This window comes from Falco punctatus (assembly GCF_963210335.1).
Source record: "Falco punctatus genome assembly, chromosome: 9".
NCBI classification, from domain to species: domain Eukaryota; kingdom Metazoa; phylum Chordata; class Aves; order Falconiformes; family Falconidae; genus Falco; species Falco punctatus.
In genome coordinates this window covers 16,569,404-16,595,288 of record NC_137589.1, presented here as the reverse complement: position 1 = coordinate 16,595,288, position 25,885 = coordinate 16,569,404, and the positions used below count along the sequence as shown (strand labels likewise).

The 25,885-nt window shown below is 44.6% G+C and overlaps 2 protein-coding genes across 2 annotated transcripts in view; one reads left to right on the top strand and one right to left on the bottom strand.

Moving 5' to 3' along the window:
* Positions 1-25,804, bottom strand: part of ZNF365 (zinc finger protein 365) — a 36,340-nt gene extending 10,536 nt beyond the window's left edge. Inside the window, exon 1 of the mRNA XM_080402766.1 lies at positions 8,537-25,804. Coding sequence (XP_080258892.1) covers positions 8,537-9,252 — 716 coding nt within the window. The 5' untranslated portion in view covers positions 9,253-25,804. The remainder of the gene's footprint in view (positions 1-8,536) is intronic.
* RTKN2 (rhotekin 2) overlaps positions 1-25,885 on the top strand; it is a 201,605-nt gene that overhangs the window by 142,846 nt on the left and 32,874 nt on the right.

Below are 25,885 nucleotides of genomic sequence, written 5' to 3'. Positions count from 1 at the left end.
GTAGTTAAAAAGCATTCATTAATCGCCTGCTCCGTGGCACGAATAGATCACCCACAAATCTTCCTTTCCTACAAATATCTCATTGGTGAGCTGTGCCAGAAGGGGGACAGGGGGAAGCAGGTTTTTTTCTGAAAGACTTGACTCAGATGACTATCAGGAGGAGAACAGATACTTAATGTCAATAAATTCCCTAGTATTTTCCTTGCTTTCTAGACTACTCAAGCTAACTTGGCATTCTACTTGTCATTATTTGTAGGAACTGTTAACAGCAACAGTAGTAGTGTTTTCATAATTTTTCTCTGTTTAGCTGCCTCTGTACAGCCTATGAACCTGCCTTTAATAACTTGTATCTAAAATTTTTGCTTTGGGCTGAAATGGTACCAGCACTCTGTAAATTCCCTTTAGAAAGACAGGAGCTAGGATATATCCACCCACTAGGTCTCAGTCACAGGCCTTGTCCTGATAAGCAGCACTTCTGTCAGTTCAGCTCCTTTGTTTCCACTTCATTCTCATTTCTCAGAACAACAACATCAAGCCCCGAGGAGTGACTGCTAATAAGTCTCTCTACTTGCTCCCACACCTCTTCCTCAAAGAGCTCACTTGGTGCCAGAGCTATTATGCCTTGGTTACCTGAAGGGAGTTCATAGAAGAACGTTTACCTTCCTCCCACCAGAACAATAGGGAAATGGTTCAAAGAACTCCTGTAGCTTCCTGCAGCCCCTATTTATCTAATTGCCTTTCTTGTCTTGTAGTTTGCCCAGACTTTTTCTTAGTCACACTGATGACCCTCTCCCTTCAATTCTATTTCTACATATCTGTGATGGTTTTTTGCTTGTGTTATTTTACTTTCAGTTTATTTCTCCAGGACCGACTGCCAAGTTTTTTCGGATTATGTGATATGATTTCTATCTTTTACTCTATGCTCTTACGCTTGTGGGAAGATGGATATTCACAGAGGTCAGAGGCTGCTCCTTATGAAGTCAGGGGGAAGCTGAGCCTGTGAATATTGTGGGGTCCACTTGGTAGAGACATAAACCAGAGGACAGCAACACGGGCCCGCTGGGCTCTGTGCCTTGATAGAACAGCCTTGTCAGCAGCACTCACCTGAAACAGGAATCATTTGTTAAAAGCCTGGCTCAGACCTGAAGCGTTGCCCTTCCTAATGAGAGGTCTCTGCTACCCTGTGCCGACTCTTCTACATCTAGAACACTGCTGCTATATTGAGAAAAGGTTATATACAGTTATTAACTCCCCTTGTGAACTCCTCTGCTCTCAGCATCGTCTTTCCCACTCTGCTCTGCTCCTCCATTTGCTCTCTGCCTGTCAGCCTGCAGCCTCCTGCCCCTTTTCGCTCAGCTACACCCTGGCACTTGCTGTAGCACTGTAAGCTCTAGATCGTGCCACTAAATTTTCTGAGTGCAGTAGGTGATGCTCAGTGCAGCTCAGATCTCTGTAAATTTTTGTAATGGACAGCACAGTGATCTGATCTGTTTGTTCATAGTTTACTATACTAAGGTATATTGTATAGCAAAACATTTTGTTAGAGGGCTGTAACTGGGCAGCAGGGAGAAAGGTGGATTTTTTTGCTTTGACTTGGGTGCTCTTGTCAGACAAAACCTTTCAGGAGGAGGGATTGCTGCCGCTGCCCTGAGAGCAGAGGGCACATCAAACAGCCAGCAGCTTGTAGGCGAGGCAGAGTCAAGGGGGATGCAACCTGGGAGGTGCCCACGAGGAGCAGGAGGTGCCTTTATTGCCAGGCTGCTAAAGAAGGCCTCTTCCCAGAGTTAGAGGAGTCTGGGGGAAATTTATTGCAATGCAGCAGGTAACTCAGAGGTACTCAGCTGAAAAAAACAAGCGCAGAGGGAAAGACTCACTGCCGGCAAGAAAAATTGCTAATAAAGCTTTTTATTTTAATCTGACTCTGCCACTGACTTCACCTGTTATAGTTAACCAGACCTAGTTAGTGTGATGGTTTGCATTTCAGCTGTAGCCTAGTTCTCACAGAAAAATTGCAGATAGCTTGCCTTGAAACTTATCCTGAAACCTTTATGGAGGGTCTTACCATGAAACTGCATGAGATGTGGTAAATAAAGTTATAATCCATAGACTTACTAGGTGACATCTATTCTTCTGCCTTCACCACACAGTGCTCCTTGCAGGAGTAGTAAGCAGCAGTTCTTTTTTACCAGAGCAGTTGCTGGCACGTGGACCCTGCAGATACCCTTAGTATTTGTATAACTTTCAGCAGTTAAGCATGTGATAGAGTAGACGCAGAGGTTGGGACATCTCCAGCTCCTTAACAACTGACAAGAAAGGCTAATGATTTCTCACATTGCGACCGAGCCCTCCTACAGATGTGCAATACTGTTCCCAGGACTATTTACAGCAACTTCCGACACCTGCAACTGCTCTGTAGGTGGAGACAAGCATGAAGGATCTAAGCAGATTGTGCACCCAAATATCAAAACCCTGTAGAGAACTGCGTTTGGAATATCCATCTAAAATCAATAGAAAACCAATACTTATTTTATCTGAAGAAGGGCAAATTCCTACTACAGTAAGTAGTAAAGTGATTTACTTGTAAAAATATTTAAAACATGTATATTCATTAAGTATTCATGCCACTGACCTCATCTATCATCGCATTGGTGTTACTGCCTGACGGCTGCTGTTATTCACTGGGTTGTAGTTTCACATTCCTACACCACTTATCAGCATGTTCGATTTAAGAGTTTCACACCTCCTCCCCTCAGAAAGTTATTGTCCTACCAGTTGCACCCATCCAGGGGGCTGTGCTCTACATGTGAGCCTTGAACTTACAGGGATGACACTGTGAAGATTAAAATGCTGTATTTCACAGAGCCATTCTGTGGGATAGTCATGCTACGCTTCAACTAATGCAGCTGGGGGAGAGTAATCTCTCAAGTGGGAAGATGAAAGGAAATGGGGAAGAGAGAATGTGACCACCTAAAACTGAGGGTGGAGGAACAGTGTGTAGTTGCAGTTATACTCCACTTAACAGCAAAATCAAACCTGTTTTGCTGTATAATTTGTATTTTAAGGAAAGCTGTTGTTTTAAAGCATAAATTGCAGTGATCTCAAAAGCCAGCTTTTAATCCCATTGTTAAGATGTTACTTGCACAGATAATTCCCTTAATTGCAAATTTAAGGTGAAGCCGCTGGCAAGAATAACTACTCCCCACCACAGCTATTCTGAAATAGCCCTTGCACTCCAGGCTATGCCAGAGCAGAGACACGACCAGTCAGTCTCAAAGCAAACACATTAAACTGGTTAAAGAAATTACTGTCAGAGATACGGCAACACACTACGCTAATGCTCTCACCCTATAATTAGGAGGCAAAGTGCAATTGTTTAAGTCACGATTGAAGGTAGCTTCCAGTTGAGGACCGTAACTAACTTCAAATGCTTACCCTATTCAGACCTACTGAAAATCAAACTCTACCAGTTTTATTTTCTTACATAAATTCCAGAAACAAGCCTTTCTGTGTCCTCTAGAAGTTAATTTCATTGCTGGTTTTAGTTTCAATGGTTTCCTTGATATCTTATTCAATGCACTCTTAACCCCTTTGGGCAGGCTTCTGTGTTATCCTTAAGATCACAGTACTCGGAGTTGCATTCTCCTTAATCAAACATTGAATAATAACTGTTGGGGCACATTTTCTAATTAAATCATTCCTTTGCTCAGAAGCTCTGCTGAAAGCTTGACCCTGTAGCCATCATTCATCAAAACTGTCCAGGGCCCAAATGAGGCAGGTTGTGAACTGGGACCCATCTTTGGTAGCTGTGCCTGCTTCTCTAAGAACACCCAGGTTTCTTCTCTCCCGCCCTCCAGATAATAAAATAAAAAGCATAGTGCATAGTAGCACAGCCATTTTTGTAAGGGAACAAAAATAAAATTTAACTAAAAAGATACCTTCACTTTATTACTGCCTCTGTTGGACTACTATAGACTTTATTTAAAACGAACAAAAAATAATCAACTGACAAGTCAAAAGAAACAACCTTACTGACCCTACAAACCCTGCAAATGGGCAGCCTTGTACCTGCTGGTAGCCTAAACCAACACTCCTCCCTCTCACTGGAATGAGAGGTCAACAGTAAAACCTCATAGTGCTGTCATTTTAAATTAGTCCTTCGATTATCAACAACAACGTAATTCTGAGATGAATTTACTCCCTATAGAGTTATGAAGTTTACAGACTTGCTCCTTGCTTTGGAGAACACATCAGAGAAACCAGCTTCTGCCAATGTGACCACTTGGTGGATCAGTTTTTATGTGTTGGTCTCACATGCTTGGTCCAGGCAAAGACTCAGGACACACAGGCTTTTACAGGTAGAAATGAAATTCCATCAAGTCAAAGTGACCTGAGGTCTCCTGCCTCTGCTGAGGACTGCCAGTCACAGCAGTGCCATGTCTGCCTCCACTAGGCTGGGTACAAAGGAACGATGTGAGACCTAGAAGAGCTCCATCTCCTTATTCAGGAAGCCCAGATGTTTAAAAAAAGTTTAGACCTCTCCTTCCTAAGCCTTCTTGGGGCTTCCTAAGCAAATTATTCTTGCTAACACATTTTTCCTTTCCTTTAACTTCCCTAATTTGAATTCACTATCAGATCCAAAATCAGAGTTGTTGCCCAAACCGCAATTGCACTGCTATTTTCTGTTGTCTTCTTGTATACCCGTCTAAAGAGGAAGTTTCTAAAATCCAAACCTTTTTTTTTTTTCATAGCCAATTTATAGGTCAGAAGTGATGGTTAAACCCACAAATACACCCTCTTCTACCTTCCATATCTGCTTAATTCTTACATGTAGAAGCAGGTCTAGCCTAACAGCCCAGATAGGTCCCTGGCGTATCTAGGCAGATTTTATAAAGATAAAAATACACTGGATTGTTAAATTTAGTTATGGAGTAATTTGATCACTGATAGCAATTGCCCATTCATGTAAGATACTGTCAGAGTAGGTGGACATGGAGGAATGCTCAAATATGGGCCCAGTAAAAACATCTCTAACTTCTTTATCAAAACATGGTTATTTTTCCAAGAGTTTCTTAAAGGGATCCCCATAGAAGTTTCCAGCTGCTTCTCTGTTAGAGCCCCCAAAGAAGAGATTTTGTGACCTTATCTAAGATTTGGACTAGATTTCCCCCTCCCCCCCCCGCTTTGGACAGTTTATGGGGTTGGGTGTTTTGGTTTTGTTTGGGTTGTTTTGTTTGGTTTTTTTTACCCTCAAACTGATCTAGGGCAGCTGTATCTCAGTCTCTTGGAGATCTAGAAATGCATATTGATTATAAACCATTTCTTGCCTTCACATGCACCATATTTCATGATCTCTAGTATTAGGGACAACTGTTCAAAGACCAAGGGAAGATAGGTTTCCTTTACTTCCTTAGAAATAGGATAAGGAGGTGTTTCAAGGAAAGTGTTTTCTTTTTCCTGCTACAAAGAGGAAAGAGGAGGAAATTTTCAGCTACAGTGGCTCAATTTCAATGCTGGTTTGGGAAAAGTTATCCATATTCACAAGATTGCTTGCGAATTAAAAAAAACCAACCCCCAAAACCAAAAAAACAACAAAGAAACTGATGAAAGCATTTATTTCTGAAGGTCAGCAAGTATCAAAGCAGTCCCTAAGGACTTTCCACAGTCTGCAGTAAGAACTCCTGCTTCTGCAATTTCCATTAAGCAGTCTTGTTTGGCTTTCTAATCATCTGGACTTCTTCCAGAAATCAAAGCCAAAGTTGAGATCCTCCTTTTTTGAAGGAGAAAGTCTTTTCAGCACACCAAATAAGTTTTTGAACACACAGAGGACTGAATACATAGCTAGGTCTCAGAATTTACCAACAGTTCATACGAAAATCAGATAAGTGACATGGTTGTTAAAGTCATGAACATCCTTTCTTTGCCGCTCTACTAGAGCATACCATCCAGTGCCTCCCTGCTGCTGGCACAAAGGTAAGCGTCCTAGGCATTTTTAGAGGTTCAAATCTGAAAAGCTGCCTTTAGAAATACTAGTCCTGCTTTTATAAGTATTTCTTTACACCTGCCTTCCTTTCAATTTGTTCACTGTACAATGACCTTTTAACTGGAAAGACAACCAGTATATTTTTCTATGGCACTATCCCTTGTTACCCCTCAAGACAGGAAACGCAGGAACCATCTGAACAAGAAAAAAATACCGTATTTTCAGGTTTTCCTAGGTTTACCTATTCCTACACCCTGCCTACCTTCCTGGTCTCCTTGAGAGTACCTTCGTAGTGACTTCTAGGAGGCAATGCTATGGGCTAGGCAGAGGCACATGTGAGAACATACTATGACCTCCCTCAGTACTCTGAGCTGATACTCTTTCATCCTTTCCACTAGCATGCATTAGTCATCTACCTTTAGAAATTAACACACCACTGTGTAATATCTATTCGCTCATTCCTATTGCTGCTTTTCTTTCCCATTTTTTTTTTACCTTCTTCACTGAAAGCTGAAGAAAGCTAGCAGTAATTCTAGAAGAGCAATACCCTGGGTATTCAGGTGAAGTCTCTTGTGCAGCTGCCTCTTCTTGTTAGTGTTTCTTACTAGTCAAATAACCTTCAGTGTTCCCTGTAACACCAACTTAGGAGCTACCTCCTGATCTGCTTACACACCCAGGCTTCTGCTTTAGAGATGACTAGAATTATAACAGCAATCATCTGAGCTCCTGTCCCTTTCCCAAGCCTGACAATGTCCTAGTGTAAAGGACAGTGTTTCCCCACTTCTCTCATTCTGCAAGACTGCCTTTTTTGGCCTCAGAACCACAGCCTGCCACTGCGGCTAGCAACCAGTTTGCCAAGGGGGCAAGCGGTCTCTTCCTTGTGCCTTTTCCTAATATAGTTAACGAGGCAGCAAAAGTTGTGATTTTTTATTTTCCACAGATCAATGCCCTTTCCCTCCTCCCCATATCATACTCATTCTTTCTACCCAGATAACTCTACATCCCTTTCTCATTTTCCACAAGCTCTTTTCTTCTTCCGCAGTGCTGCAGAACTCTGATTTTGCTCCACTGAATAGCTTCTGCTTTCTCCTACAGTCATGTTCTTCCTATGGATCTCAAGCCTTGAATTTTAAAGACACATTCTGCATTTAGTTTGGGGCAAGATTCATACCACAACTTTAGATACCTGAAGTTCAGCATCCAACCTAAGATGGCTGTTTATCTGAGGTCCCCCCTCTAGTCTGCAGAGGAAGGAAGAACCTCCACAGCGCAAGCCCTCCCCCTCTAAGATACTTCCTAGAGTAGGATGAATCACGCTGTGAAAGAGCCCATAAGGAGAGGTCAGCTAGATGGGAATACCAAAACTGCTTCAAACTCTTATCTTCACAGCCTCCTTCCAGCATACTTTCAAATCTGTCTGTTTCACCTTGAGTCCTTCAGTCTTCTCTTCCATGAGGGTGACCTGATATTTTAAAAATCAGAGATTCTGTTGAATACCCCTCAAGGAAGATACAAAGCCCAGGGGCTCAAGTCCCACCACCTCTGCTGTCCCCTCTTCTGGGAGATCTACAGGACTGCCTCAAGACAGACGACTCCTACTGATATAAAAGCCATCATCATTTCTAGTACTTAGACTACAGGAAGGAACGATGAAAGCCCTCCAAGCTTCCTACACTGAACTCCTACACCACCTTCCTATTTCTTCTAAGATCAGCGTCATGGCAACTAGCACTTCTCATCTTCCCCAAGTAAGCTGATGAATTCGTTTAGAGACACTCCATTACCAAGGCTCTTTATTTGCATTCCTCTAAAATAAGTTGTGTTGCTCTGAAAAGCCTGAAAGGTTTCAGCAAGTGCTGAATAAACCAAGTAGTTCATGTATAAATAATATAGCAGCTATCACTACATTTTTAATGGATGCATCACAAATGTATTTTTAGATGGCCTAGGTTAGTCGGAACGATTCTGGCATCTGCTTCCCATTCCCATAAAAGCAATTTGAGTTTCTGTGTCCATCTAGAACACCTACTTGGATGTGGCCTTTCCAGCACTGTCTCCAGTACAGCTTTGGGTTGCACAGGAGACCATCCCACTCCACAGGCAGCCTGCTGACTGTGGTGGGATGTCTTCAGGGACAAGGTGCTATTCAGTATTCGCACATACTTCCTCCAGCACTTACCCACCCATCTCTTCTTAAAGAGATGACAAATTAGAGATGTCAGTGTAAATCAGATTAAATGCCGATGAGAGCTTCTACTTGGCCCTACCCTCACAAAACCGGGAACAACATCACGGGCATGGGCAGAGCGTAAAAGGTAGTCACCGGGGAGTCAAGCATGAAAGCTACTTGCTCGGGGAAGCCATCCCCTGCAAGGCAGGGGATGTGGTCACATGCGCTACAACTCGAGCAATACAGTGCTCAGAAGCTGGTGAGCAGCAGGCCCTTTCATAACCAGCAAGCAACCCACCCATCCCCTCTCTGCTCTCCCACAGGCTCCACTCGCTCAGGCGCCGGGCAGCCCGCCCAAAGCCATCAGCTCTGGCCTCCCCGCTTACTCCTCTTTCCGGTGAAGCTCCTCCTCAGACTCGGAGAGGCGCTGCTTCAGGGCTGCGATCATCTCCACCGCCACGTCCACCTGCCTGCTCAGAGCCCGCTCCCGCCGCTGCACCTCCTGCTTCTTCTGGGACAGCTGCACAAAAGCCGCCCGCACCTCCAGCAGCTCGGCCGTCTTCTGGGCCAGCTCTTTGGTAAGCTTATCGATTCGCTTCTCAATCGTTTTGTCCACGGCCTCTACCATCCTGTTAAACTTTTCTCTGACGTGTGCCTCGAAGGAGGCTTTGGAGTCAGCGGCCGGGAGGCCAGGTTTAGAAACCTGCTCGCTGGGAGAGTCAGCCGACACATAGTTGGCAACGTAGGAGACGGGACGCTCGGCTTCCACCTCCAGAGGCTGCCCGCTCCCGCAGGAGGCATCGCAGAAATTCAGGTAGGAGCCCTTGGGCTGAATGGCGCCGCCGGAGCTGCCCGGGCCACCCTGGGTGGCGGGCTCCGGCGGGGAGCCCAGCTCCGCGTCCTTCAGGGGCGAGAAGAGGCTGCCCTTGCTCAGGAGGCTGCGCTCCTCGTAGCTGTGGCTGTACTCCAGGTGCACCCGCAGGGAGGACAGGCTCCGGAACCTGGTGTTGTCGCCGCATCGCGGGCAGCGGAAGGGGAGGCTGATGCTCCCGAGCGGCTCCTGCCAGGGGTGCCTGCCTTCATCCCGGGCCGTCTGTTGCATTCCTCGCCGGGCCCTGGCTGGGAGGAGACAGCCCGCGTCCGCGCCCGCCCGGGGCCGGAGCAGCCCGGCAGGCCCGCCGGGAAACTTGGGAAACTTTCCCGGTGATTTTTCAGGGGTACCGCGCCATCTCCGCCCGGGGACGCGCCCGCCCGGCGCGGCGCGGCCCGGCCCGGCCAGCCGCAGGGCCCCGGCGACGCTGGGAAGCTCCGCTTGCCTCGGCCGCCGCCCGGGCCTTGCCGGGGCGGAGCGAGGCCGGGCCCGGCTCAGCGCGGGCCTCAGCCGGCCGCAAGGTCGCCGCCCCCGCGCCGCCGCACTCACCGGACTTGTTGCTGGCGGCGGCGGGGAAGCCGTTTTCAGCAGAGCCGTAAATCAGGCCGAGCGCGGCGCCGCCGCCACACGCTCTCGCCGCCCGGCCGCCGCCGCGGGGCGGGGCGGGGCGGGGCTGCCGGCGGGCGGAGGCGGGGCGGGAGGCGCCGGCGGGCGGGGCACCGGGGTCGCCCCCCTCCCGAGGAGCCGGCGCCTGACCCCGCTGGCCCTGGGCGCCGGGTGGGTGGGGTGGCGGGGTGTTGCGGGGGCCCCGGTGGCGGCCGTGAAGCAGCAGTGAGGCGTGTGGGGCGTGTCGGCGGGTGCTGGAGGATCAGGCAATTAAAAGAGTTTAAGCGGCAAGGCAGGACCGGTGCACGTAGGTGTAGCCTGGCCTTGGTTTTCTGGGAATAAAATTGCATGTGGTTTTTTAAAACTATATTTGGTAACCAGAAAGATTTGGGATTTTTTGGAAATATGACCCTAATTTAGCCTCAGGATGCAGAGAGCAGGGGTCAGCAGTAGCTTCTGTTCTGAGTGTGAGGAACGGATGTCATAGAATCATAGTACCACAGGACAGTTTGGGTTGGAAGGGACCTTTGAAGGTCATCCAGCCCAACCCCCCGCTGCCACGGGGAGGGACACGTTCCACTAGATCAGGTTGTTTAGAGCCCGGTCCAGCCTGGCCTTGAATGTTTCCAGGAATGGGGCATCTCCCACCTCTCTGCGCAACCTGTCCCGGTGTCTCACCACCCTCATTGTAACAAAATTCTTCCTTACATCTAGTCTTAAATCTACCCTAGATCTACATCAAAGTAACTGATGTTAGAGCATGCTGCCAATGGGCCCTCTCGATAGCATAATATGCTTCTAAACTTCTTTTTGATACCACAGACGTGTGTCTATTTTTACAAATTTTTGGAAACACGAGCAAGGCTGATTGTTAGTTTGCACAGCAGCCTTTTTGAGGTAATTGTGAAATACGGCTCCTCTAAAATCTGGTGCTGGAGGCCATAGTGGTAATATGCTGCAGATTTTTTTATTACAGTGGGTAGTTTAATTCTGTACTAATCTATCTGTTCCTTGAGTGCAATATACAGGCAGAGTCCTAAACACTGAGAAAATCCACGCGCATTGATATATGCCTTTGATGTGATTAAGACATTCCCAGTAAATGATTCACCAGATGGCACATCAAAGGAAGTTACTCAAACTGCATTGCAGAGCTTCAGCTAATCTCTAAAGTGTGTGGGCTACCATCCAGGCTGCAATGTTAGTTAGGATGAGTTAGTTGTCCTGTATTACCTTGTCTAAATGTGGTGATTTTCCTTTCTTTTGTCATCAAGCAGTACCAAAAACCAAAAGGGAGATCTAGAGGGAATAGTTTTGAACTGTGCTTGCCTCCGAATTTGGGGCTCCTGACTATTTCTTTGAAGGAGGCCAACACTGGCAGAAACAGATATACAGATGTGAACCTGTTTTGGTCCCCATTTTCTTGGCTGTTGTCCTCTGTTGTCCATATCTCTCTCTGCTGTGCCCATTGCCTTCCTACCCTCTCTTCCACATCAGGGGAAGGTTGTCAGTACTGACGTTCAGAGGTGTAGATGAATGCTATACAAGTGAAGTGAAGTTGCCTGGTGGGATGCTACCTGAGGCTCCATCTACATTTAGAAGAGCTGACACCCACCCACCCCCTCCAGCTGATGGTAATGAGAGCCTTCATGGTCTTGGGAACAGAAGATGTTGATGGTTTTGAAGGAGCCCATTGATCTGTAGCCTAAGCTACATGGTTGTGGTCAGTTAGGTCTGAAATCCAGCAACTATCAACCCCAGCAATTCTTCCTTCAAGATTTCTCTCTCTAAATACTTGTTTTGCTAGATTGGGATCCAACTCCTCAGTTACCTACTCCTGATGCCCCCAGTTTGGATGTGCAGTTCAGTTGTTCTGTCAGCATTCAGACAGGAACAGTCTCCCTTTGATATATCAGTAAGTGTGCGTTTTACAGTGGAAGACGTACATCAACCACTACATGTCTCAGCTTCATCCCCTGTGGTTTAAATCTGGAGTGGGTAGAATCTAACACTATTACTGACAGAAACCCAGAATTTACACAGTCATAATGTATGACTCATCTGAAATTTTGCCAAGTGCTGGGGAGGCATTATCCAGTTTATTTGTATGCATCTCTCTCTTTCAAGATCTCTTTAAACACTTTGCAATAAGATTTCCAGAAGGATAAACATTACTTAAATGAAACCAGCATGTACCAGCCTGCCTGGTGTTGCAAGGAAGGTAGAATATTCAGCTTTTTTCAGGTAGTGATCTGTGTCTGCTATACTGGGTCCTGTAGTGGCTGATTTTGGGTGGAGACTGATTATCTGACCTCATCCTGTTTTGAGGGTTCCTACAGGCTTAAAAGTCATATTTCCAAAAATGAAGTAAATTTTGTTTGGCTGATAATTCCATTTTACTGAAGGTGGCTAGAAAAAGGAGTTTTATAAAATCAGTTTGCTTTGCAAGATTTATCGTAGTTGTTTGTCTTCTGATTTTTTTTCTCATCCTGCACAAGGAAAATAGGTGAGCCAGTTTTGTTTTCATTTGCAGCCACTTTCCCCTTCAGGCTTGCAATACTGATGTGTTTATGGGGGCCTTTTTCATGTGGCTTAAAACTGGATTCACAAAGATCACTTTGGCTGCATTCAGCAGCCTCTGATTTCCCTGGTTTGTTTACTGGTTTGCTTTGGAAAGGCGAGTCAGAATTTTTTTCTCTCTCCCCTTTCATGCCCACACTCCCCACCCAAGTCTTCATTGTGTGATCTAGCTGATTTATAGGTGACATGAATCTGCACAGAGTTTCTGTTGGGAAAGCTTTACTAAACTATGTATGGGTATATAAAGATAGATGCGCACAACTGCACATCCGTTACCACTGCGTACAGATGGGATTGTGAGTCGGGCTCTGGCAAGTAGCACGGTCCCCCTGTTCTGCTGTAGAAGCTGTGACAGAAATAGGTATGCCTGTTCAGCTCAGTTAATTTGTATGCTGGGAAATGCCATGTTTTTTGTGGTGTTTGAGCCTGAACCACAAATGGACATGATAATTCGAGTTACTGAAACTTACCTGCATTAAATATTTACCATCTCCTCTCTGTTTATTGAGAGGAAGTAACAAGTGAGTAGTAAAATCTGTGGAAAGACCTTAGAAACTTGAAAGAAGTCTTTTAGTGATTTTTATAGTAGTGGTGCCTTATACTGGGATTCATATTAGCTTTGCATGCAGATATATTCAGGATACATCAGACATACAACAAAGTTTGTTTTACTGCCGCAGGCACTCATACCCACCCAGTAGGAAAGAGACTTTCTGTCGTGCATTTCTAGCATACTGATTGAGTAGCACTTTGCTTGCAAAGAGAGTGAGCGGAAAGGAGACCAGGAAGGAGACCATGAATATACTTACTGCGTTTGCATGACTGGTGCTGCTTTGTTATTGCCTTCTCCTCTTTCCAGGGGGCTTCAATCTGATCACTGAAAGTTAATTTACTGTCTTTTGAAATTAAAAAAAAAAAAAAAAGAGTTAAGTCTGCGTTTTCAAATGAGTTTTGTTGTCACAGCAACAAGAGAGGCAGCGTGCTGTGAGAGTGCTCTTGGTTCTGGAGCAGCGTATCCCACCCAGCTTTTTGCAATCAGGTTCCAGACTTTCTGCAAACTCTCCGAACTCGCTAGTGTTCCCATAGGTAAAGCCTGACAGGAGCTGACTCCAGGAAGTTATTTAGCTTTCCTCTTCTCTACCCATACTGTTGTGTGCCTTTCTGGGTGAAAAAGAGAACAAAGTGTTCTCTTCTGGGTTAATTTGCACCATTTAGCCCATACCTGGTGAGAACTGTCATGTGTGAGATGGTGACAGGCATATTTTCCAAAAGACAGGAGAAGAACGAAGTGGGGAGAAGTGCCAGCAGTGGGTCTGGCCTGCACTTCAGCCATCTGGATTTTTCCTCAAAAAAAGTTACTTCTGTTAGGAGGATAAACAAAATATAACTGATGCCTTGAGAGAGAGAGGAGAAGTTGGGGGGAATCGCCTTCCAACTGAGTTACTCTTTACTGTGCTTATTTTGAAGGGGAACTTTCATCGGTGGATGAAAGTCTAAGTTGTAATGTGCACAAGAATGAGCTGGAGCCTTTTAACAAAGCCATCTCACCCCTGCTCCTCATGCTGGCAGCCTTTTGAAATCTTCCACAGTGTAGCAGCCTCTCTGGCAACAGCACTGGGACCTTGAGATCTGGTACTTGGGGACAAGTAACAAGCAGCTGAACAGGGTCAGGACATTGCTGGTGGCAGCAAGGGACAAACCTTAGCACAGTTCTCTACCTGGGACAGGATGTTTTATATGGCTGCAACAAACTGGCCTGGCGTAAGCCAGCTCTGCGCAGCACGTGAGTTCCCGTTCAGGTATCAATTGTGGGATTAGCTATCAGATTTATGTACTGAAAGAAGACAGAAGAGAGCAGAAAGGTGTACAGCAATTGCTGTTCCTAGAGCTCTTCTGAAATGAGATGCAGTCTGCAGCAGAAAGGGGGTGATTTGGTTTTGGAAGAGGCTGCCCCACTCAAAAAAAGAGACTGAAAGACAGCAAAAAAAAGTCAGAATATCTTTAAAGAAAGATTTCTGCCTACAGCAAAGCCTTTCCCTCATTGGGACTTATTAAAATATAGACATTTTCTCCAAAGGAAAGAAAAGTACAAAGCATGCCATCAAAGCAGGATTTCAAGCTATTTCATTCTGATAGTGTTCTTTCTGCAATGGACACCGGATGGTAAGGAACATCGCTTATTAAAAGTTCATACCACATGCCTTCCACATTTGAGGAATTGCATGTGAAATAAATCACGCATTTCCCAACTGAAAAAAGTGCCCCAAAAGGCCATAAAAGCACTGAGAATTGCCATCTATAACTAATTAGCTGCTTTGGTGCCTAATCCTATGCACTGGGGTTTTAAAGGTTTTTAATTTACATAAGTAGAGACATAAAAAGAACAGTGTTAAGCTGTGGTGGCAAATTCAGTCTGCTGCCATATCCAAGCACGTGGGAAAGCAGTCCCAAGCCCTGTGGGAAGCAGTGGGGCTGTGCTTCCCCTTCTGCTGTTCTGCCACATCCCTGACATCTGTACCAGGGGCAGAAGGGACTCTGCTTTTTGCAGCTGTCTCTTTTGTCAGGGAGGTGAGAGCCAGTTACCTTTAAAGCAAAGGTATTGCCTTCTTCTGGAGTTTGCACTTGGCTTTGAATAGGCGTATCAGAGTCATAGGGAAGGCACAGCAAGTGGCCATGTTCAGGAGTGCATCATTTTTCATGCCTCTTTAAAGAGCCCTTATGTGATGGAAAATGATGTCAGAGTGTATTTATTTGCTTGCAAATACCAAGTAGGGAATTCTTCTCTTAGGTGGGAACGTTGTGCTGGTGTATCTATGTCAATGTTATAAGGAGCATGTTGAAGTGGGGGAGAATTGCATTTTTGCAGAAGGGAGAAAGGATGGCAGAACTATGTTTCACCTCATCTATGGACAAAAGATCCACTAAAGGCCATATGATAGCAGCTCATATCGAAGTTGTCAGGAATCTGCCTTTGAGGTATAGCCTAACTCAACAAAATGTGAAAATGCAGAACAAGCCAACAACCAACACCAAACCACACGGGCAAAACCTCCACCTGGTCCTACTAGGACAGACAGCAAATATCACATAGGAACACAGAAGACAGTTCAGACCTGCATTTTAATGCCGTCTGAAAGTATCTTGATTTTATTGGATGTTTAGGGACAATTTGCTTCAATTCCTTCATGCTCTTACTTCTTTCCTCTGTTCTCCTCCTTTCTGATATTCATACAAGCAGTTCATTTTCTAGTTCACATTGGGTGTCAAGGTCTGGGGGATCAGTTATTGCTGTCCTGGGGGAACGACAGGTAAGGTGGAGGTTCCTGCAACTGGGCAGGACACTGGGTGGAATTAATGGGGCTTTCAAAGTAACTGGAGAGGATTTCACTTAAACCAACAGGCTTCCTGTATGATGAAGAGAAGGTGGACATGCTCTACAATAAAGGGACAGACTTAGAAGGAAAGTACAGAGCACTTAAGCACTAGTGAGATGAAAGGGCCTGGTTCTCGTGTTTTAGCTTTTCTGGCAATATAATTCAGCTGAGCACATGGGGCCAGCAATAAGGCAAGGCATTGCTTGTCCCATGTTGTAGCCCTGCTCTTAGTCTAAATGGTGTTTATTGTGGGAGTGTTAGGTGCTAGCTTGCTGCAGAAATGGGTATTTACTTACATCTGGTGTTTTGTGCCAAATGTCCCATGTTAAAACAATGTCTTGTGTAGTGCAAAATGAAGCATGAACTCATTGTCCTTCAAAGGACAGTTTTGGTTATAATGAATGCTACCCTTTGCAATTGCAAAATCTGCAGTGCTTAGAGCAGGGTGATGGATCATCTTCAGTATTGACCACTTTGAAGGTACTGACTGTGAGCATGTGAGCAGGTTCAGCTAATGGTTTTATGTGCAAAGCAGATTCTTTACAAAAGAAGGCTCGAAGTTAATGACATGTTCTCATTCACAGGAGCTAAAAAGTGTAATGAACTAAAGATACATATGCAGGTAGCAAACAAATAGACAACACTATGCTCTAGCTAATTTTAACAGATACGTATCCTTGGAAAAATTAAGTAAAAGGTGCAGTCCTTGGGAAATATTCTGCCCCTGCCCCTGCTGCATCTGCAGTGAAAACACAGGAACACTTATCATTTGAAAGATAAGTAACAGCTGATACGTAAAAAGATTCCTGAAAACAGATGTTTTCACATACCACATCTGTCTTTCAGGCAGTAGGTCTTGTAGGTTGTATGACTAGATACTTCTAGCTCCATATGAGGTTGGAAACTGGAAGAATGTGTCTTCACCAAAGGAAAAAAAAAAGTATTGTGATGTGGTGCTTCGTATCTTTTTCCTCAAATTTCTTGTCTCCAGATTGCTGTTCCCTGTATATAATTTGCAGCCAAGGATCCTCCCACAGGGAGCAGGAACAGAGCTCAAACTGATCCCATCCAAACGGGGCTTGCTTCCATCTCGATTGACTAATTCCTATGTTAAGCTCAGGTGAGCCTTCCCAGCATGTAAAATTTCCCCTGATGTTTCTCTCCAAGGCTTACATGCAAGCTGCCATGCTACTCGGATTTGAGTTAGGGCACATTGTCAGCTTCCCGTTCTCTCTGGAAACATTTTATCCAGGATATTTGGTTAGATAGTAAATTCATTTTTGAAATGCCCAGAGGTGAAATCATTAGCAACAAGAGAAAAATTTGTCTCTTACAAAAATCTGAGCCCTCAGAGATGTAGCCTGGAGAAGCCTGTTTGTGATGGATGACTTTCTAGCCAACTATTGAGATGACTATCAGTAAAATTCAGTTGGCAGCACGTAAAGCAATATGGTGCCAATTATGTATGAAAGTATTACCCCTAAAATGGTCAAAGACATAGTTGTTCTCCGCCAACTTAGCAATGCCTAGTAGTAAGGTAATTTAGAAGGAATGCCTAAAAATTTGTGTGGCTGGGGTGGTGATGAGAAAAACCTGTTCAGATTAGTAATGTGTGTACTTCCTGCATGAAACCTGCCAATGAAGTTCTGTGTTCTTCAGTGCCTGGTGGTGCCAACTGCCTGTTTAAATCAATTCAGCAAGAGTGTGTACTTCCCTGTGTAGTAGGAAGATGTAACAACACACGCGTGTGCAAAAGAACATGTCCCTCACTAAAAGTGTGGAGAGAGATGCATGTTTGGGGAGAGAGTTTGAGCAACATGCAGGGCAGCCAGGGAGCAACGACCTGCTCGTGCCTTTCAAAGCTCCCTCCTGGGCTGGCGTTTTAAAGATGGAAGTTGATACAGGTCTGGGAGAGACTCTGTGACAGAGCAGGGGTATTTTTAAAACATTAAGACTGTAATGTGAGTGTCCACACTATGAAATAAATGAAGTAAAAATGGTCTTCATGTTAGCTAGTGGCTTGCTTATGCTTATGTTTTCCCTCACTAAATCTAATGTCTATATATGTTAATAGGATGACTCAGTGTTGCGGAGATTTTTGATGGACAGGGTCAGGGCAGACATTCCCGAACAGGGAAAGAATAAGAGAAAGCAGAGATTTTAACTTGTTGGTTAATACTGCCTGTTGTGGGCCTTAGTGCACAAATGCTGTTTGCACAAACATATTTGCGAATTATCTTAAAAAGATGATCCTCTTCGTCCCGGGTCAGACTTAGATAACTTCCCCTTTGGGTCTGCATTAGCTGCTTAAAAAACCTGTTACAAAAAATTTACTTGCTGTTTGTTGGGTTTTCTTTAAACAGCCTGATTATATTTTGATGACGCTCTACAAACACACAGTTAGAATCAAGTGCTAGAAATAGCTTCCTAGAACTCAAATTGTTTTTTAAAATAAGCAAGTAAATATGTGCATGTAAGTCATGCATGCATTCAGGCAGAACTAGTTATTTTTGTTCTTCTAGATGAAATTGCTTGTAAAAACATGAGGTGCTATTTATTGTTACCGTTATTTATAATTTAAAATGCTAACAGTGACATGCAGTGTTGTGTCAGCTCATTTAACAGGCCATGAAACACTTAGAAGGATGATAGAAATAAATCTCTGACAAACCAACCTCAGGTAAAATGTTACCTATACTTGCTACTCAGCCCCTGCTTTTTCATAATGGTGAGTAAAAATGGGTTGTCTTGTCAGGCAAAAAATACTATCATTAGCAAAAAATGTTTCCATCGCACATTGCGAGCATAGATATAGCACAGTCTCATCCCCTCCCCTTGGTCTGACTTCAAGGGGAACTGGAGTAATAAGAAAAAACAGCTGGAGTAGCTTCCCACAGTGAAACCATGGTGAGCTTGAGGAAGGTGTGCTGCTCACCACCTTGGCTGTGCAACGTTCACAGGCCGTGGTGTCCTTTGCATCAAGTTTATCTCCTTAGATCTTTCTGCCTTAGGAAAAAGGTATTTTAGTCCCTTTTACACGTGAATGGACAATTCGGATCCAACACTGGAGTGATTCAGCAAAAAATCATCACCTGTATAAAAGATGTAGGCTCTGACACTGGACTTATTCCCAGGAACAGCCTTATGGCCCTGAGTGGGGTCCCGGAATTGACCATGCCATGGTAAATGTTTTTTGTTGCATTATGGCTCTTTTGAGGTTTCACGGAGGCAAGTTATTTCACAGTGCTATTGCACTCTGAGGGGGAGAGGGGACTGCCTCGCCTCTGGTCACTGCTGGCAGGAGAAAACCACAGCCGAGTTTGGATTTAGGGGAAAGTTTGGTGGAGACACAGGGACCAGGGGTGCTTGGAATGGAAAATTAACTGGCAATTCTAAAAAATTTAAATCTCTTTTTAACCCTGTGGATGTATTTATTTAATCTAAGCACTTGAGTGGATGAACTGCTCAATAGTGTTTCAGTATCTGTTTCTGTGAGAAACAGGACATAATTGCAAGCCAGGTTTTCCTTAAGGACCAGAGGCTTAAAATGCCTGATAGAAATTTCCAACCACAAATGGTTATTATGTTGCTTTTCAAAAGTATATTGATAGTAATGAGATATTCTTTGGTTTTTACTGTGTTATTTTCATGAAATAACATTTGCCTTAATCCTTCTTGTTTTGGCTCGCTCTTTCCTGGCCTGATCTGTATGACGAATGCCTGTTTATGCAGCTGGTACCCAACTCAGGACTTGGAATAATGCAGGAAAAACCATAGCTTTGTGACACGGCAGGAAGAACTACAGAGCTATAGACTGTTACAGCCCTAAGCATAACTGGGGAAACTATTGAGACAAACTAATTGCTTACTGATGAGAAACATTTCTTAGGGCAAAGTGAGAATTTGCAGTAAACTATAGATTCCTACCCATGCCCCTTTGAATATCCTCCCTAAGACAGGATCAACACAATCAAAAAAGTGTGTGAAATGCAAAGAAATAGTGTTTGATTCACTAGTCCTACCAGACATGGGCTGTTGTGCCTCAGTTATTTGGGACAATTGTTACCTCAAAATGCACCTTGGTAAGGGACAGTCACTATTTACTACCTTAGCAGCGCTGCAGTGCAGGGGGAACCTGAATGCCTGGGGCTGCCCAGCAGGTGGCTTACGTTGCTTGGGCTCAAGACCACATCGCTGTGCCATTTTTCTCTCGCTAGATGCCTACACTCCACTACTTGGAAAAAATCAGACCAAACTACAAAGTCACTTCAGGCAGAAACCATTTGCCAAGTATTGTATTCTGCAGAGATATTCTAAATCACATGTGGGGAAAAAAAAAAAAAAAGAAAAAAAAAGAGACCATCTGCAAATACTCAGCCTGTATCCACCTTCAGACAAAAAATCTGATGTCGTTCCTGAGAGCTAACTGTAGAATCTCTCCTTTTTTCCTGGGAGATTGCTATCAGAAGTGGACTTACATCTGCTCTCCCAGCAACAGATGGTAGTCCTCTGGCTACCAACAGGAAGGTGATTTTCTGTCATTATTTTCTCATCTAGGAGTTTATCTTTAGATCTGTGATATTCTCCATGCACTTAATTCCGGTTTCAAATTCAAAATGGCAATCCATTTAAATGATCCTGTGACTTTTCACTTGCCTGTGCAAGATCAATTAAAAAAAACCTGTAACAGACCCGACCCTAAAACTGGAACATATAGTGCCCATTTGGATTCTCCCATGACACAATGGTGACTTCACCAGCAGGCTGCCCAGCAAACATTTGCATGCAACCATCTCAGATGGATATTTCATACACCAAATGCCACCTGTAGTAAATGCACAAGAAATCAAAGCAGGACTGCATACCCAACAGAGGAATCCTGGTATAAAGGTATGATATGGGTGTGACAGCGCAGAACCCCTAAGGAGTCCTTTTCATACTGAACATCCCTTTAATATTGAGCAGCTGAAAGGACCCCTCAGGTTTTACATAGCAGTGTCATTTTTGTATGACCATAATTTCTCTGTGTGTGTAAATGTCCTCCTGTTAGCAATGGATCCAAGTATCCAATTCCAACCAACTTTGATGTTGAAAGGAGTTACAGAAAATGTCATTCCTTCAACTGCTGTGGAGATAGGAAGTCACATACAAAAGAGAGAGCATATAAATTTCTAAAATTAGGGCAAACCTGCGAAACTCGGGCTTTGTTAGGCACTGTGCATCCACATTGTCTTATCAGCTGGAGGAAGGCTTCTAGTGAAGCTGTCAATCGCCTGTGAGGGTCCTTGTCCAACAGGATACTTCTGATGGGGTTGATTCTGTATTTGTGTGGGGACCACATGTGAATTGGCTTCAGATGTGACGGCCCTGGCCTCCCAAGCAGAAACAGATGAATGCATGTGACTCATCTACTTCAGTTAACCACACTTCCTAAGTTACCTTGCACATAAGCAACTTTAAGACACAGGGGATCATCAAACTGCAGTTTAAAGTCATGCAGTGTTTATTTTTATTTTTAAGATTTTCAGGTTTGATCTCAGAAATTGTTTTCTAAATTCACATGGGGATGGATTTTTTGTAACTTACTGTTTCAGTTATGTAATGTGTTTTGAGTGCATTTATCTCATATATGGTGATTTGAAGAGGCTGCGGTAATTTAATCTGGAGGCATTTCAAGATGGGATTGACATCAGGAGTATGGGGAAAAGCCAGTTTCTGAACTCTTATCTGGAAAAAGGAAAAACAATTCCTTGCAATTTTTCAGCCTTTTACAGTTTCTTTTAGAAATCCTACAGAAATATGCAACAATCAACAAAATAGTTCATCGCAGCACCTGGCATCAATGTTTTCTTGACGGCATTGCACAGAGACATGGCTGCAGTGCAATGTGGAGCACTAGAGCAGGTGAAGGACTGCAGGATATTAAAAAACCTTGAGCACAAGATAGGCAAGCTCTCAGGTAAAATTCATCTGAGAACACCTGAAATAATAAGAGTTTACTCTGCTATTCTGGGCTATGTGTCTAATTATCCAAAAAAGGTAAGGATGATGCATCCTAGCTAATTTAGGCACCTGCATGTTTTAGGATGACGTCTTCAATGACTACCTTAGAGAAGATACCTACTTCACACTGCTCAGTTAGGTAAAATGGAGCCTACAAACTTTTCTCTTGCTGTTGCTTTCATCTTGATAGGTTAGGCTTTAGCTCACTGTTGTTGGCCAGATGATTAATTTTCACCTTATCCAATCAAAACTGATGGTGCATGACAGTAAAAATGTGTTTTGTAGGACAATATGTTAACTTGCTGCCCAGTTAAGTGAATGGAAAGACTTCAACTCATGTCAGTGGGCTGAAACAAAGAAGTGAGTTACCGAGGTTAATAATTTTGCATTTTAACTTACCCTGGCTTCAGTAAGCATTAGGTAAACACCCAAAATTCCAGGGTCTTTGCCCATTTAATCAATCTATATGTCATGGTAATCAAAATCAGTGGCAGTCAATGACAACAGTTTGCTTTTCAGTTTAAAGTTAAATAAGTAGAAATCAGTTATAAAAAACCTTGCAAGTTCTTTTCCATGTGTCCAGTACAAATCTTCATATATTTCCATTTAGGATAAATCTGAATAGGAATTGAATAGATTTCTACTGGCACATTCTGATGATATTCAAGGAGTAGGTGTAGCAAGCTGTGGGAACTAAGAAATTAAGAAAAATATTGCAGTGCTGTCAAGAGTAGGTGTAGACATTTTGTACCTGCTAAACCAAAATGATGGGCCTAACATTTAAAATAATATGCTGATGTAACGCTTGAGCAGAACAGTGATTTAGATAGACAATGATCTTTCCTCTGCTATACAGTTCCCCTAATACTAGAAGGAAGCCAAATGCTTTGCAATGCAAATAGAGTCACAAATAAAAGGATGGTGTGAAGGTGTGATTCATCTGAAAAAAAATGTTTCACTTAAGAAACCCCAGAAGGCAGGATATAGATCCCCTATTTAATTCACCCTACCTCCTTCTGGCTTCTCTGCACGAGCACAGCAGTGTCAGCACAGGATTTTCCTTGGTTTGTAGGTTATACCTTGGGTTTCTTTGCCCTTCGGTGGAGGCTTGCCTGGCGAAGAAACCACTGTACCAATGCTTCCTTTTTTATTGTTGCTGTTTGCTGGGATTACTCTTAAATTAGGGAGCAGAACGGTTGCTAGCTGAATCCCAAATGTCTGGATAATATAGATGGCATAAAGCCTTCTTCATTTCAAATTAGTATGTGCTGCAGCTGCAGGACTGGGTAGCTGTAGTTAGGCTTGGAATGTGGAGGGAACATCTTGCCTCGTACACCTGCAGAAATGCCCTTTAAAGCCTCAGTCTCATGTTGCTTCAAGAAAAAGGACTAGAAGTGTAGTGACATGTTTAATTTTTTAATTAAGCATCTGGCAGGTTATTTGAATTATGAAGCTCTATTTTATAAAGAAAAAAACCCGAACACCTCTAGGAAGTGAGTGCAAAAGAGGACCAAAGCCGGAGCAGGTGCAAGAGTGTGAGAAGCCAGACTGTGCAGTAACATGTTTCTAATGTAGAGGAAAGCTGGGCATTTGAACCAGCTCGGGAACAGGTAGGCGCTGAGCTTGAGAAGATACTATTCATGTTAATTAGGGCTGAGTCCTACACATTTAACTCCCACTGATTTCTTAAGGGTTCCAATTCAAGTCAATGCCAGTAGGAGTGTGTCAGGGCTGCAGGCATGGGCTCTTTACACTGTCAATAGTCACATTTTGGGACTTATTAAGACCAGGATTTGCTGAACAGACTGTACTGCAAAACCATGCTAATTAGCATCTAAAATTCTTGGAAAGCTGCCAGAGATTCCTGGGAGCTGTCTACACCACCAGCAAAAATGGCTTTAGAGATGTTGATTGCCAGTAATAGGTTGGGGCATAACTTGTCCTTTTGCAGCGATTTTTATTGCATCCATGTAGCCACCCTGGCTTTTGACAAAACCCCTTTGGTGCACACCTGAGGCAGCTGTTCTTGATAGTCTGGCAGGGAGCATTTCTGGAAAACTTGAACTAGTGGGTTTGTTCTAGAGTCTAACCTGGAGTGCTAAGCTGCCTGGGATGACACTGGGTGGAAAGTGTTTCCATGTGTCTTTTTCACATGTTGTATTAGTTTTCTGTGGTAGCACACTGTCTTGTGACCGGGTGAATGAATTTTGGTAAGACAGAAGAATTATTTAACTCTACAGTAAGGCTATCATTTCCAGCTGCTCCCATAGTTTACATAAAACTCATCAAAAGGTTTCAGCCATTGATATTTGTTGAAACAAGCTCTTCCTCACTTACTTTGGTCAAGCATTGACTGATAAAACAATAATGCAGTTCAGTTAATTTAAGACTTTCACTTATTTGTTTTCAGTTCCAGGAATGGTTTCTCCATGACCTGTTCCTATTTTTCTTCTGTAGCCCAGAAAACTACCTGGGAGATTTTTGATGCTCAAATCCCATCCCTGACTGATTCAGGAGAGGTCAGACCACACCTTCAGAGATACGCCTTACTGTGAAGCAAAGGGGCACTGATTTGACATCTTGTGTTCTCCCCTCTTTTGATGAGTCTCTCTTGATGTGTCTGAAATCCTGAACTGTGTAGCAGAGATGGGAATGTGAGGCTCCTGCTGGGATGCTTGAAGCACCAGGATTACATGGAGACTCCCCTTTCGATCTCTCTCAAACCCGCTCTTGGATATCCTGGCTGTCCGTACACAGCTTGTAAGGATCCATACCTTGATTAAGCAAAAGCCTTTTGGCTCCCTGATGGGATTTCTCCACTGGATGTAGTGCAGAAAGACTTCTTTTGAGAAAGTCGCAGCAGATAAAGAACAGGGGGAGTGTCTAAAAATGGGAAAAACCATAGTGTCTATAAATATAAAACCTAGGGATAGGGCTTCCCGGCTGTGGCATGCATCCTGCCAACGGTATGCAGAAGACTCCAGGATGGTATGAAGGTATTTCATGAATACCTGAATGCCTCCTTACTCTCAGGAACATGGCCCCAGATGGAGACAGGAACTGCTGAGCAGCTGTCGCTGCCATCCCTGCCTCAAGGTGAGACTTGAATACTTCTGAGGGAAGCAGAGCTCCCTGTCCTCTGCATTCCACCAAGGAATACATACCTTTGGTCCAGGAGTTAATGATTTTCCTTGAAGGCTAGTCCCCCCTCTTTGTGCCCCAGTTCTAAGTGTAAGGGGGCAAGCAGAGGTGCCAAGCACCTATGTGAAATCCTGATGAATTAACAAGGCTTTTCAAATTTTCCTTTCTAACTGCATTTTCTTATATTTTAAATAAGCATATGTTAGCCGGGAGACTTCTGTCTTCCGTAGAAAGCTGTTAGCAACACTGTATATCTCACTTGTTCCAGCACATTTTACTTCTCGCAAATGTTGACAACCATGTGCAAAGCAACGAGGAGCCGTGCTTGTGACCATCACCCGCTGGGGAGGCACTCGAGAGAGGAAAGCTAACAACTCAGGGACGCTGAGTGGATGGGAGACACTATTTTGGCTCATTTGTTGCATCTGCTGAGGACTAGCAGCAGGAGGGATGGCTCCCATTCCTCTCCTGTCAATCCAATGAATAATTAATGCACTTTTATTTAATATATAATAGTATAATATACTGTTCGCAATACATGCTACTAGCGCGGCTGTTGAAGTACCACGGTATGAAAAATGCATAATTAAATGAACTGCAGAGAACTGAGAGCATGGTTAAAAATTCATGGCAGGCTTCCCAGCAGCGGTGGCTGCGGGACAGCCCTGCGCCGGGACAGCCCTGGGGGACGCGGCTGAAGCCTCTCCTCGCCGCCCGCTTCATCAACATCCACCGGAACGAAGCGGCATCGGCCTATTTCAGGGAAGCAAATTAACGAGGGACATGGAAACGGGGCGCCAGGGCCGGTGTCGCCGCTCGCTATTCAAGCTACGTAACGCGGCGCTGTTACCGCCGCCGGCCCGGTTAATCGCCACGGCACGGCCGCAGCTGGCGCGGACCCACCCGCCGGGCTGGCCGCCCGCGCCCCACAGCCGGCCCTGTCCCGCCGCTGTCGCGCGTGCGGGCCCGCAGCGTGTCACGGCCAAAACCGCGGCCGGCCACGCGCCGCCGGCGGGGCGGGCGCTGGGCGGGGCCGCGGCGGCCGTTGCGGGGGGCGGGAGTTTTGAACGGTGGCGCCGTTGAGGAGGATGCGGCGGCAGCGCCTGCCGAGCGCTGGGGCCCAGGAGTCGGTGAGCCGCGGGGGTCCCGCGGGCGGGGAG